Below are 13,577 nucleotides of genomic sequence, written 5' to 3' on the forward strand. Positions count from 1 at the left end.
ACCAATTGACACACTACCAGCTGTCTCTGAGAACATCCATTTCCCCACAGTCTTAACAACACAGTGGGTTATCAAACTTTTTGATGTTTGCTGTTGATGACTGGGGTTCAAAAGAAGAAAAAGGAAGAATTACTGACCATTTAATGTTCATACATCTTGCATGAGTGAAAAAAGAGCACCATTTCTCATAATTAAGAGATATTTACATCTTCTTTTCTGTGAGCTATCATTATCTAGACTTAAAAACTCCACTGTTTCAGCTTGAAAATTGGAATGTCTTGAGTTCCCTGAGGTCTTCCATTTACTTTCTCATGTCATTTTCATACAAATCTGGACCATCAGTTCCCTGTAGGGGAACCCTATAGCTTCTTAATCCCTCACTGATTTTATTTCTAAGGCCATTGAAACTTTGATGGCACAGAACAGGTACTCATTACCTACTTACTAAATGAATAAATTTATATGTTTTAGTAAAACTAGAAACAACTTTAGTGGCTAGTTAAATATGGCAAATTCTTTAGAGTTCCTCTCATCAACAAGAGGATTTATTTCCCCATCCTTTGAATCGGGGTTGACAAGAGTGATTTGATTTTATACACTGAGTGTGGCAGATTGGTGTACTGGGACCTGGTCTCGAGACACCTTGAAGCTTCTGCTCTTCTAGACTATTCTTTTTGTTTGTTTTTTTGTGGTGCTGAGGTTTGAACTCGGGGTCTTCACCTTGAGCCACTCCACTAGCCCTATTTTTTGTGATGGTTCTTTTGAGATAGGATCTCTTGAACTATTTGCCCAGGATGGCTTTGAACCTTGATCCTCCTGATTTCTGCCTCCTAAGTAACTAGGATTACAGGCGAGAGCCACTGGCATTCTTGCCATCAGGAAAATATATCTTGCATGAGTATAGTCTAGCCTATTGTACGGTGGCAACAAGGAGGAACAATAGCAGAGGTGGTGAGGCTACCTCAGACCCTCTGGAGAGGGACCAGCAGACCCACCGAGCTATACCAGCCCAAATAACTCAACTCATGAACAAATACGTGGTTGTTATTCCAAACCCCTGAATTTTGGAGAGGCTCATGTGAACTTCAATATCCAGTATGAGACTGGATAAAGATGATTACGGGTCATCCGTACGAAGATCAATATGCAGTCACTCTTATTAACTACAGATATGGGAAGATCTCCAGCATATATAAATGAAAAAGTTTCAGTCTTGAGATCTCAACAGTTTAGACCTATGAACACTAGTAATATGAACACTTACACTATCCTATGATGTGTATACCACCATTAATCCCATTTTATAAATGAGGAAACTGAAGTCCACACAAGTTGAGTACTTTGTCATAGCTAGTAAGTTGCTAGACTGCAAACTGAACCCAGGAGGTATGGCTACAAATCATGTGATTCAAATACATGTGTTTACCTCAGCACTGCCAATTATTTCTCCTTTATTCATTGTTTTCCCTGCTGCTTCTTTGTACTTATCCAACACTTAAACTTCAAAACTAATTTCTTGGACTTTTGTTTTGTTTTTTTTGAGACAGGGTCTGTCTATGTAGGCCAGGATTGTCTCAAACTTGCTATCCTTCTGCCTCAACCTCCCAAGTACTGAGATTACTGGTGTGTACCACTACACTGGCTTAATTTCCTGGATTTTAATGGTCTGAATTCTTACCCAGATGAACCAACCTCAAAATTCATGACCTTAAACTAAGGAAAATAAGCTAAAAGACTCAGAAATAATTTGATATAAATAATGGCTATCTAAAAAAAAAAAGAGGAAGTAAACATAAGAGGGAAGCCTGGAGTAGATCTACACAACAGTTTTGTTATGTATGTACTTCTTTAGGAAGGCAACTCTGGAAATAATTATTTAGGCAACATGTGTCATACATGTGAAGTTCTAACTAAAAAAACCTACAATCTTAATATAGTATATAATTATATATAATTCTACATACAAATGTATAATTTTGTTGTATGCACTGACACAACAAAATTTTGAAGGCAATTTTGGGATTCTGGTAATTATGAGTATTTCTTACTATCTTCCTATTCTTTCTATACTTCTGAACTATATAAACAGACATGGTGAAGGAGGATGAATACGGTGGACGTATTTTGTATATGCGCACAAAAGTAGAACAATGAAACCTACTAAAGTTGTTCTTAGAGGGGGAGAAGGGGAATGATGGAGGGGGTGAATCTAATTAAGGTACATTTAAGCACATATGTAAATGTCACAATGAAACCCCCCTGTACAATAATATATGCTAATAAACAAAAAAATTTTTTTAAGAAGTATATACCCAACACACATTGGAGCATAAATGTGCACTTAACTTCATCTAAAGACATACAGGAATGCTCATGACAGTACTAACTGGTAATGGCCCGAATGGCGGCATTACAAAGCCAGGGTAAATCAACTGTGGAGCAGTCCTGTAATATAGCACTACGTCTCAATGACAATGAAGCAACCACACCCAACACCACAGATGAAACTCAGAGATTAAAAAAAAGATAGTTTCTCTTATGTACAAAGTAAATTCAATGCTAAACAGGTTAAGTATTTCTAAATTTTGAGGGGCGGAGGATACTGGGGGTTGAACCTAGGGTCTTGTGCTTGCTAGGCAAGCATGCTATTAAGACACGCTGCCAGCTCTATTTCTGAATCTTGACTCAGGTCCATACATAAATTCAACATCTAAATTGACAGCTGTTAAAATTAAAAATACATATAAATATACATAAGCACATATTCTTGAATACACACACAAACATATAAACAACAAAATTTAGAAAAGGCTAAATTTCTAACATCAGACTAACTAGAAATACTATTATAAAAATAAGCCAAGTCTATGTACTAACGGACAGATATTCAAGACACAGTTCTATTAACAGTGACATTTAGTGAACAATTCAGAAGAATTTCACCTTCTTAAATATTTCTGTCATTAAAAGATTTTTTACAAAAAGTTTACTTTTTAAATTATTACTGCTGTTTTTGAAACAGGGTCTCACTACATAGCCTAGGGTGATCTCATACTCCTCATACTCTTGATTCTCCTGCCTTGCCTTGTGAGTGCTGAAGTGACAGATGTGTATTACCAGGCTGTGGTTAAATTTTAGGTAAAAATATACATATGTATAAAAGTAAAAAAAGAAATAGGAGGCACAGTTCAAATGGTTGAGTGATTGTCTAGGAATTGCGAGGGACTCGGTTCAATCCCCAGTACGGCAGAAATTAAAAAGATACAGAAAGGCAAATTCCCTCTTCTACACTTTTTTTTTTTGGTAGTACTGGAGTTTAATCTCAGGGCCTCATACTTGTAAGGCAGATACTCTTCTACTTTCCTTGTTTTATTTTTTTGTAGTACTAGAACTTGAACTCAGGGCCTCATGCTTGCTAGGCAGGTACTCAACCATGTGAGCCATTCTTCCAACTCCATCAGCCCTTTTTTGTGTTTGATATTTTCGAGATCCTGTCTTTCCCAGGCTATCCTTGAACTCTGATCTTCCTTATCTCTTTAGGATTACAGTTGTGAGTCACCAGCCCCAGTTCCAGCTCCTCTCTTCCTGTTAAAGACCCTTGTATTTACAGTTAGATAATCTACACAATTTCAGTAATTTAAGTCAGATGCAGAGCAACCTTAATTTGTATCTGCAATTCCCCTTTGCCAAGCAACCTAACACATTCACTGATTATGGGGAGTAGGGCATCTTGGAGTGGGGAGTGAGTCATTCTGCCTACCATAGTTTTATAATAGTATGAGGTTTTCTGAAAATAGCTGTCCAAGTTGGGCATGGTGGCACAGGTCTGTAACCCCAACACTTGAGAAGCTAAGGCAGGATAGTGAGTTTGAAGCCAGCCTGGGTTACATAGTGAGACCTAGTTTCAAAACAAATAGGCCTTCTTGGGCAAAAGCATAAAACCCAATCTAAAAAGTAAATTAAAGCAAAAAGGGCTGAGGGTATGGCTAAATGGTAGAGCACTTGCCTAGCAAGTGCATGGTCCTGAGTTCAAACCCCAGTATCACCAAAAAAAAAAAAACCAAGTAACAAAATATTACCTTATTAAAAAATTGGTGTGTAGCTAAGAAGTTTTCACCTAACTTCAGGTCATGTAGCTCTGTCCTATGTTTTTCTTTGAAGTTTTATAGTTTTAGACTTTATGTTTAGGTGTATGTTTCATTTTTGTATTTTTATTATATATATATATTTTGCAAACAGGTACCTAATTGTTCTAGCATCATTTGGTAAGGAGAGATATGAGTGACAACATACATTTTTATAAATCTTGAGTGCATGAAAAAGTGCAGATATAAAAGACATCATGTTTCATGATTCCATTAGTATGACATCCTGGGAAAGGCAAAATTATAGGGATATAAATCAGATCAGTGATGGCTAGAGACTGGGGGAAGGAAATAACTGTAAGGGGAAAAGGACAACTTTTAGGGATGATAGAAATATTCCATGTATTAACTGTGGTGGTGGTTATAGGATAGCAACACATTTGTTAACATTCAGAAACCCACACAACTAAAAGGAAAAGACTTAATGTAAATTATTCTTCATAGCTGGGCTCACACCTGTAATCCTATCTGCTCAGGAGGATTGAGGTTTGAAGCCAGCCCTTCACAAATAGTTTGCAAGACCTTATTTTGAAAATATGCAACACAAAACAGGACTGGCAGAGTGGCTCAAGTGGTAGAGTGCCTGCCTAGCAAGCGTGAGGCTGAGTTCAAGTCCCAGTACCACCAAAAACACAAAAACAGAAACAAAAAAACCTACCATCAACAACAAAAAACCTTCATAAACTTAACTTGAAAAATTATTAAATATAGTAAGTGTGGTGGTGCATGCTTAGAATTTGAAAGACTTCTAGGCCAGCCTGGGTATAAAAAGAGACCCTCTCTCTAATAACAAATCAAATGACAAGATCAAAAAGTATCCAAGTGGTAAGGGGGGCAGGGGGAGAGATAGCCCAAACAATGTATACACATATGAATAAATTAATAAACAAGCAAAAAAAAAAAAGTATCCAAGTGTGAGCACGTCTGACCTGAAATCTGAAATGCCCCAATATGTGAAACCTTCCAGGGGGTATGGCTCATGGCTCAGGAGTAGCACGTGCCTATCATGAGTTAGGCTTTGCGCTTGAGCTCTAGCAAGTGGTAGGAGGCATGGGGGAAGAAAAAAGAAAAAAGAAAAAAGAACGAGAACATTTGTTTTGTTTCTTTTGGTGGTACTGGGTTTGAACTCAGGGCTTCACATTTGCTAAGCAGGCACTCTACCACTTGAGCCATTCCACCAGCCCTGAGTGAGTACATTTTAAATAAGGCATTACCCCAACAATCACAGGCTGACTATTCAGGCTAGTGACGTGGCAATTTAACAAAATACAACAAACAAACAAAACTAAGCCTAAGAAAAAATAATCCATGAAATAAGATTTACCTTTGGAGTCAGCATTTGGGAACAGCCTATTCCATGGCACCTTATTTTTGTGTGGAAGAGAAAGCAAATAGTTTCTAGCTTTTAAATTTATTATACAATTCAGATCTTCCTGTGAAGGGGATCCAAGAATACCTATCAGATAAAATAATTAGCTGTTAATTATCAAGACAAAGGCAAACAACTATGTACCATCAGGTTGGAACAGAAGGAACTCTGGTACTTAATGTCTTCTCACCACCACCCAATGCTTACTCTTCTTAAGTTTTTACAAAAGATCTTTAACATTTTAAATTAGAGAAAATAAAAAATTCGTGTCTATTACAGGTCACAGAGTAATTAGAACTCTTCCTCATTTAATGATGGGACTCTGATGTAAACTGTGTTTAGGAACCTTACCCAGAATGTGGTTCAGCTGGTCGAGATAATGCTTTCCTGGAAAGATTGGCCTGTTGGACAGCATCTCTGCCAGGATGCAGCCCACAGACCAAATATCAATGGACTTGGTATAGCCCTGCAGCAGATAGAGAGAAAAGGCAGAGAATGATATCTGGTGTACATACAAGCTGATGAGATCTTTCTACATGACAGGCATGTGGCTGGTAAGAGTTTGAGATTCTTCTTTGACTCAAATTCAGAAACACATGGAGACAGCATGAAAATGCATGAAATAATCAGACTTTATTTATTTTTGAGGTACTGAGGTTTGAACTAAGTAAGCATTCTACCACTTTTGCTATGCTCCCAGCCCTTTTTTGCTTTAGTTATTTTCTGAATAGGGTCTTATGTTATGGGGATGACCACACCCAGGTTCTTATTGGTTCAGATGGGATCTCACAAGTTTTTTGTCCAGAAGGGCATCAAACTGTGATCCTTTCAAGTACCTTGGATGACTGGGTCCAGCTGAACAATCGTGATTACTTAATAATTTTACTCCTCTCTTCAACATTAACTTATTAAATTAGAATTTCTGAAGTATACTTAGAATTTTTATGTACTTCAATCATTATTTTCAAACAATTTGAGAGAAAGACACAAACATATTACAAAAAGTAAAAACATTCATTGCTTTAGGACATTTGTAGCCGATTTACGCATTTTTGGAAACCTGGAAATCAACTCAAAAGAAGGGGTTACTGCTGTTATACTTGCAGAGTATCTTTATCCATCTCATAAATCATTTTCAAAAAGGTCAGGCTAAAGACCTTGACCTCTGGCAATAAATAAATAAATAAATAAATAAATAAATAAATAAATAAATGGAGGAAAACAAGTGTGTGGTGTTGGTACCAGTATTCTCATCTTTTATATTAATTTTTCAGGTATAACTATTCTTTTAAAGGAGTTCTGCTGGCCAGGTGAGTGGTTCACGGCTGTAATCCTAGTTACTCAGGAAGCAGAGATCATGAGGATCTTGGTTCAAAGCCAGCCCAGAAATAAAGTTTTAGAGAGACTACCTTGAAAATATCCAACACTAAAAAGGGCTGGCGGAGAGGCTCAACTGGTAGAGTACCTGCCTAGCAAGTGTGAGGCCCTGAGTTCAAACCCCAACATCGAAGGGAGAGAGGGAAGAAGGGAAGGAAGAACGAAGGAAGGAAATAAAGGTCATAGAAGAATTGTTTGAATCATAATGCAAATTTTTTAGCATAATGCAAAAATGGTATTTCTCTAAAGAACACAAGTTGCATTTTAGGGAAAATGTTAGGTATAGTGGTAAGTGGAAGAAGAAATGTAGAAATACCTATAGAAAACAAATGAGTAAGTAGTCATTAAAATATAGTGAAATCTTTTTGGAAAACTAAAGAACTAGTGATGAAACTTACAGCTATGATAAAAATGGGTTCAATTTTAAAATAATTTTTCTAAAACTCTTATAATCCCAAATACTTCTTGCTTTGGGTCAAAGCTAAATAAAGAGAAGGACTGAAACATCTAAGAGAAATAAGGACTTTTGGGAGAAACAGCTACTCCAGGTCTGGGACAGTGAATGTACTAAGTAAGCCTGGGATACTTAATACCAGAAAGCAAGGAAGGGCCCAATGCTAGTAGGGAAATGTCAAAAGTGGGTCTTTCCAGCAAAATCTGGGACAAGTACACATAATGGTTGGAATAGATTATATATCACAGAATAAATGGAGAAAACTAAAACAGAGAAAGAATGATAGTTATAAAATCACCAGTGGCCAAAATGCATCAATCCCAAAAATACATGACACAAAACTGATAGCGATTCTACAAAACAGCTTACTCACACTCTTCAAAAAACAACACCCTATTAATGCTGATTATTAGATGTGCTAAGATATCATGGCTACAGGGAAGAACATATCCTCTTCCATTAGGAATATTAATGTTCCTCAAAAATTCAAGGAGTAAAGTGCCAGTTTACGTAGGTAAAGTATCAGATGAGGAGATAGGAAGATAAAAAGGAGGGAGGGTAAGAAAACAAGGTGTTAACTGCGGGCAGATCAAGGTAAGGATATCCAGGTATTTACTGTACTCTCAAATTTTCTGTATGGTTGAAAATGTGCTTAAAAAAAAAAGAGTGAGGCTGGAAGCGCAGCAGTGGAGAGGCAGATGCAAGAGAATTAAAAGTCTGAGGCCAAGGGCTGGAGGTGTTGTTCAAGTGGTAGAGCACCTGCCTAACAATCATGAAGCCCTGAGATCAAACCACAGTACCACCAAAAATATTTCAAGGCCAGCCTGGGCCTGAAATAGCAAGACTCTGACTCAAAACAGTGAATGCACTGTTAGAAGTAACATTTATACCCAGTTTTCGGCATGTAGAAGGGAGTACTGGGCATCTAGAAGAATTTATAGTTATCTTCTTTGGCTACTTCCCTCTGGAGGGTGATCAAGAGATAAAGGCATTTGGGGCTATCTCAAGTTGGAGTGCAGATTTAAGGTCAAAAAGCCACCAGAATAAATGACCTACACCACATCAACAGATCTCTTTTACAACCAGCACTGCACACCTGCATGCCATTGCTCCTAGTTTGGAATGGCTGCCATGTGGCCCACTGGAGAAAGAACTTGCTGTGTGGAATTATTTGCAATGCAGAGATACAGGAGAATCAATACAACATTTTCTCCTATGAAACATCTGTTACACTAATTCTTTATAATGGAATTTCTTTCCATGGGATTTTGCTTTTATAACTAAACACATGTAGTATATTGAGCGCAACTACTTTAAACAAATTTCATTTCCTCTCAAAAACAATCTAATAACTCAGATCTACTCATAAAGAATGAAGAAAGAGAATGAATCCTATGAACTAATTTAATTAGATCTATTCATTTCCACTAAGCCCCCCAGGATTATTTGTGGTTCCTCGGCCCTAGATGCCCAATACCTATTTTCATTACTTTTCTTCTTGCACCTTAAAGTTACACTATAGCAGACAGAACTACATTTAAGAATTTCATTATCTTCAGATATTAGATATAGGTAATACGTCAAGCCCGCTTAGACTATTGATTTTAACGCCCCCCATTCACATTCTATTTGCATAGAATAGGACTCCATAGCAGTCCTCAACTTTTGCCTACTGAATGAATCATAATTCAACACAGAAATCATATTTCACTTTTTTCTGGATTTTATAAATTTATTCGATCATTTCTTAAGACCAAGACATAGGTCTTGTTAGCAGAGTTTGGACACAAACTGAATGTATTCTCCATAGTAATTCAAAGACGCAGAAGAGGTATTTGGAAGTAAGACAATTTCAAAATAAGAAATTCATACAGGTTCCTATTCTTCGCTCATCTATGTTTTCTTCAAGTACAACAAGTGATACTACAGGATAAATTTGATCTTTTTAGAACAGACCTGGTCCATGTTCATAGGAATACACATTGCTGGTTACTTCTAACACAAAGACAGCCTTGGCCAGAAGTAGGTATGGATGGACAAGAGGAGAGACACTTGGAGACTGGAGAGGCAACCTTCTGACGCTCTAACAGGTTAGCATTACTTCAGTTGAGGCAGAGGCTGAATCCCAGGGTCTAAAAATTCAACGCTGAACAAGATTGTCCAGATGAGCCAAGTCTCAACTGAATTTGAGGCTTAGAGAGACACGTTCACAGCTACACGTTTAGAAGGTTCATTTACTTCCTGGTTTTGTTTTTATACAAACTTGGTTCTTACCTTGGAATTCAACATAATTTCTGGAGCCCTGTACCAACGTGTGGCTACATACTCTGTCAGGAACCCTGTGTGATCATGATCCGGATCTGCAACACGGGCCAGGCCAAAGTCGCAAATCTAAGGGAAAAAAAAAAAAAAATATATATATATATATATATATTTTCTTAGAGATTCTAACCAGCTTGATATTAAACATCATGAAAATAAATAGCAATAACAATAATGAGCACTTGCTACCAATACTATATCAGATACTTTACTAGAACTTCTATAAGCTCATCCTCCCAATAATCTGAAAGGCAGTGATGGCAATCCACATGCCAGACTAGGAAACAGGCTGAAGAGGTCTTTAACAGGACACAATTTAAGTGGCATCCTCACAATACCTTATCTGTTTAGTGCATAGTAATCTCTCTTAGGTGACTTGACAAAAACTGTTCTGAGTAAATTCACCAAAACCATCCAGAGCCTTTTCTCAGCCTTATTCCACTAGAGCTTGCAGGATCACTGCTACTAGGATTAGCTCCTCAATCTGTACTAGACTTCTATTTCTCAGACTATTTTCTCCGCTTAGTCTAAGAATGCTGGTATTTTCAAAGATCCTTCCCACTTCCCATCCCTTTCATATAATCAAATGTACACCTAAACCTTTAAAAAAGTTTCATTTACTTAGATGTACTATTTTCCATTAAAAAAAATACCTAGATGCACATTTTCTTCTGATTTACAGAAGTACCTCTTAGGGATTCATTATCTGGCCATTTAATAATGTGATGCTAAGGCTGGGTATCTTACCAGACTCCAATGTATATAAAGGGTAGCTATACTATTTACCTCTATATACACGCAGAATATTTTAATTCTTTGGCCCTTGGAAAGTCAACTCAAAAGACAGACATGTTATCAAAGATGGGCCAGAGTAACTATATTCTCAGAAGGTAGCCTGGAAGACTGAGACTAATCTGGAGGCTTGACTGTGTTAAGTCAGCTAAGAAACAAGGGCCTGAATTCAGGTCATAAAAACAGGGAATAATCTAAGAGATTTACAGGATACTGAATCTATCAGGACTTTGATCTCTATTTAGATATTCCATAGTTTAGTACCTTAATAATTTAGAACAATTTGGAATGATTCTCCCCACCTCGCAAGTATCTTCCTCTGGCCAGCCCCACCTTTTTTCGGGGGTTGGAGGTGGGGGCGGAGGGGAGTGGGACTGGGGTTTGAGCTTAGAGCTTCACATTTGCTTGAGCCACACTTCTAGTCCCTTTTGCTCTGGTTATTTTGGAGATAGGGTCTTATGAACTATTCACCCAAACCACGATCCTCCTGATCTCAGCTTCCCAAGTAGCTAGGTTTACAGACATGAGCCACAGGTGCCCAGTCGGCCATCCCCACCTTGGAGGCTGGCATCACCAGGTAGCACTCTGATACTATGGGTTCTTTCATTTGCTTCAACTACAGCATCCAAGAAGTTGTACACCTGTGTTGCAGAAATTGTCTCTTTGATATGCTGCCACTGTGTCATTAAAAGGGTTAGACAACACATCTGCTTTTCCATAAATTCTTCCAACAAGTCACTTTCCATGTGGATTCTCACAGTGTAGAGCAATGAGAAAATCCTGTCCACTTTCAGCCACTCTACTTTCTGTCTACATGACCTCCACCATAAGCCAGGGTCTCTCCTTTCAGAGATGGCTTGCTTGCCAATGACATTACACCCACCGACAGTCATAGGTCTCTCAGGGGATCTGGCTGAGGAACAGACATAAGCTTTTGAGGAGGAAAACAGTTCAAAACATTGAACATGACTGATCATGAGGCTTTCAATGTACCTGCATCCTATTTGTTTCTTTTCTGTTTTTGGCAGTACTAGGGTTTGAACTCAGGGCCTCGCATATGCAAGGCTGGGCTGTACCACTTGAACCACATCTTCAGCCCTTTTTGCTTTAACTATTTTTTGGATAAGATCTCACAGTTTTGCTCAGGGCTGGTTTGGAACTGTGATCCTCCTACCTATGCCTCCTGCATAGCCTGTACCACAGGCGCATATCACCATACCTAGCTTGTTGGTTGAGATGAGGTCTTCCTAAATTTTTGCCATGGTAGGCTTCAAATTGCGATCTTCCCAATCTTTACCCCTAGAGCAGCTGGGATTACAGGTGTGTACCACAATGCCTGGCCCTTCTACTTGTTTCTTTATAGCATTTTCTACCAATTCCTGTGGAGGTAACTGTTGGAAAGGTTTCCAATATAAGGCTCACTAGCAACTGAGCCAAATGAAAGAACTAAGGAACAACTAATTTCTTTCATCCTGAAGTAGAATGCTCTGAGCCATCACTTGCTGTCTCTCACTGTCACTGATCCATTCCAATTCTGTGTGGTTGAACTTTTCAACATATGTGTGCTCTGTAGTTTCTCTCTTTTGTAGGGCAAACACTTCATCTTATGATTCATGTTCGACCAAAGCTCACCACTCAAGTGCATTTTGTTGTAATGACATCTGAAGTCACATTCTGAATCACACAATCAGACCAGAAGTACTGCACCTTGTCAGCAGAGGAAAACCAGGGCAAGCCCCAAAAGATAAGGACAGATATGTCACTACTCTTGGTACCTGGTATTACACAGACTGCACAGGTTCAGAATTCAACACAGCTTTGCATGGCTCAGTTGAGTCACGTAACAAATCTCAAGTTAAAAAAATTTGCTTTTGTATGTATACAATCCACAAATCAATAAGGCTAAGTATTAAAGTGGATGTTTCCAATTTCTCTTGAGTGTAGACAAGAAAATGAACTTGAATTTTAAAGGGCTTAAGATTCTTAAATATCTATAAAGGCAGGGATAATAAATGTTAAGTGTTGCCTTTAAACACAGTTGTGGCAGAATGCATTTTCTAAAGAAAACACACCAACATAATCCCACCCCCTCATGCTTTTTTACAAGCTCTGTGGTTGAACTTTTTCAAGAGGTGGAGCCTAACTTTTTTCTACCCCAAAATCTGAGTAAACTTCTGTAACTACCTGAACCAAAAGAATGCTCTGCTCAACCCTCTGCTCAAATTGTGAGGAAGTCCAGGTCACATGGACTATACAGGGGCATCCCTGCTGACAACCAGCTTTAACTGCCAGGCCATGTAAGTAATGATTCTACACCTTGCCTTCACATCTTGTGGTCAAGGTCCAGACATTGAAGAGAGAACAGCCATTCCTGCTGCACCTTAACTGAATTCCTGACCCACAGAAACTTAGGTAACATACAATTATTGTTTTAGGTCATTACGTTTTTCGGTGATTTGTTAGGAGTGCAAACTAATACAGTGGAGTGGACAGAGTGGTTGTAATGGGGCCAGTACCTCTTGAGGAGGACGAATGTAAAATGATCCTAGAATACTGAAGAGATGCCAGCCATGGAAAGACCTAGGGAAAGCCAGAGTAATACCCTAGAGAAAGAACCAGCTGGGCATATTTAGGCGGCAAGGAGGGGGCACTATAGCTGGAGACACCCAAAATTTCTCTTGTATTGTCTGTTTCTCCTCCATCTTAACTCCACTGTCTTAAGTCTAGTTTGTCTAGACCTGCATAAAAGCTAGTCTCTCTGCCTGAAATCTAATTCATTCTCTAAATTCCCACCTAAGTGCTATTTCTAAAATAATACTCATCTCTCTGGCTCAAAAATCTTAACAGTTAGGTGCTGGTAGCTCATGCCTGTAATCCTAGCTACTCAGGAGGTAGAGATCAGGAAGATCAAGGTTTGAAGTCACGATCAAGACCCTATCTCGAAAACACCCAATATAAAACAGGGCTGGCAAGTGGCTCAAGTGGTACAGTACCTGCCTACCAAGCATAAGGCCCTGAACTCTAAACCCCAGTATTGAAAAAAAAAAATTTTCTAACCAAGCCCCTCTGCCTCCTTGAATGACTTTTTTTTTTTTTTTTTGGTGATACTGGGGTTTGA

At 38.4% G+C, this 13,577-nt stretch overlaps 1 protein-coding gene across 1 annotated transcript in view; it reads right to left on the reverse strand.

Moving 5' to 3' along the window:
* The window catches only part of Mapk1 (mitogen-activated protein kinase 1), a 93,543-nt gene that overhangs the window by 22,958 nt on the left and 57,008 nt on the right, over positions 1-13,577 (reverse strand). Inside the window, exons 4-6 of the mRNA XM_020160760.2 lie at positions 9,620-9,736; positions 5,866-5,980; positions 5,470-5,601 (exon numbers count right to left, since the gene is read on the reverse strand). Coding sequence (XP_020016349.1) covers positions 5,470-5,601; positions 5,866-5,980; positions 9,620-9,736 — 364 coding nt within the window. The remainder of the gene's footprint in view (positions 1-5,469; positions 5,602-5,865; positions 5,981-9,619; positions 9,737-13,577) is intronic.

This window comes from Castor canadensis, chromosome 18, assembly GCF_047511655.1.
Source record: "Castor canadensis chromosome 18, mCasCan1.hap1v2, whole genome shotgun sequence".
In the NCBI taxonomy this organism is placed as follows: Eukaryota; Metazoa; Chordata; class Mammalia; order Rodentia; family Castoridae; genus Castor; species Castor canadensis.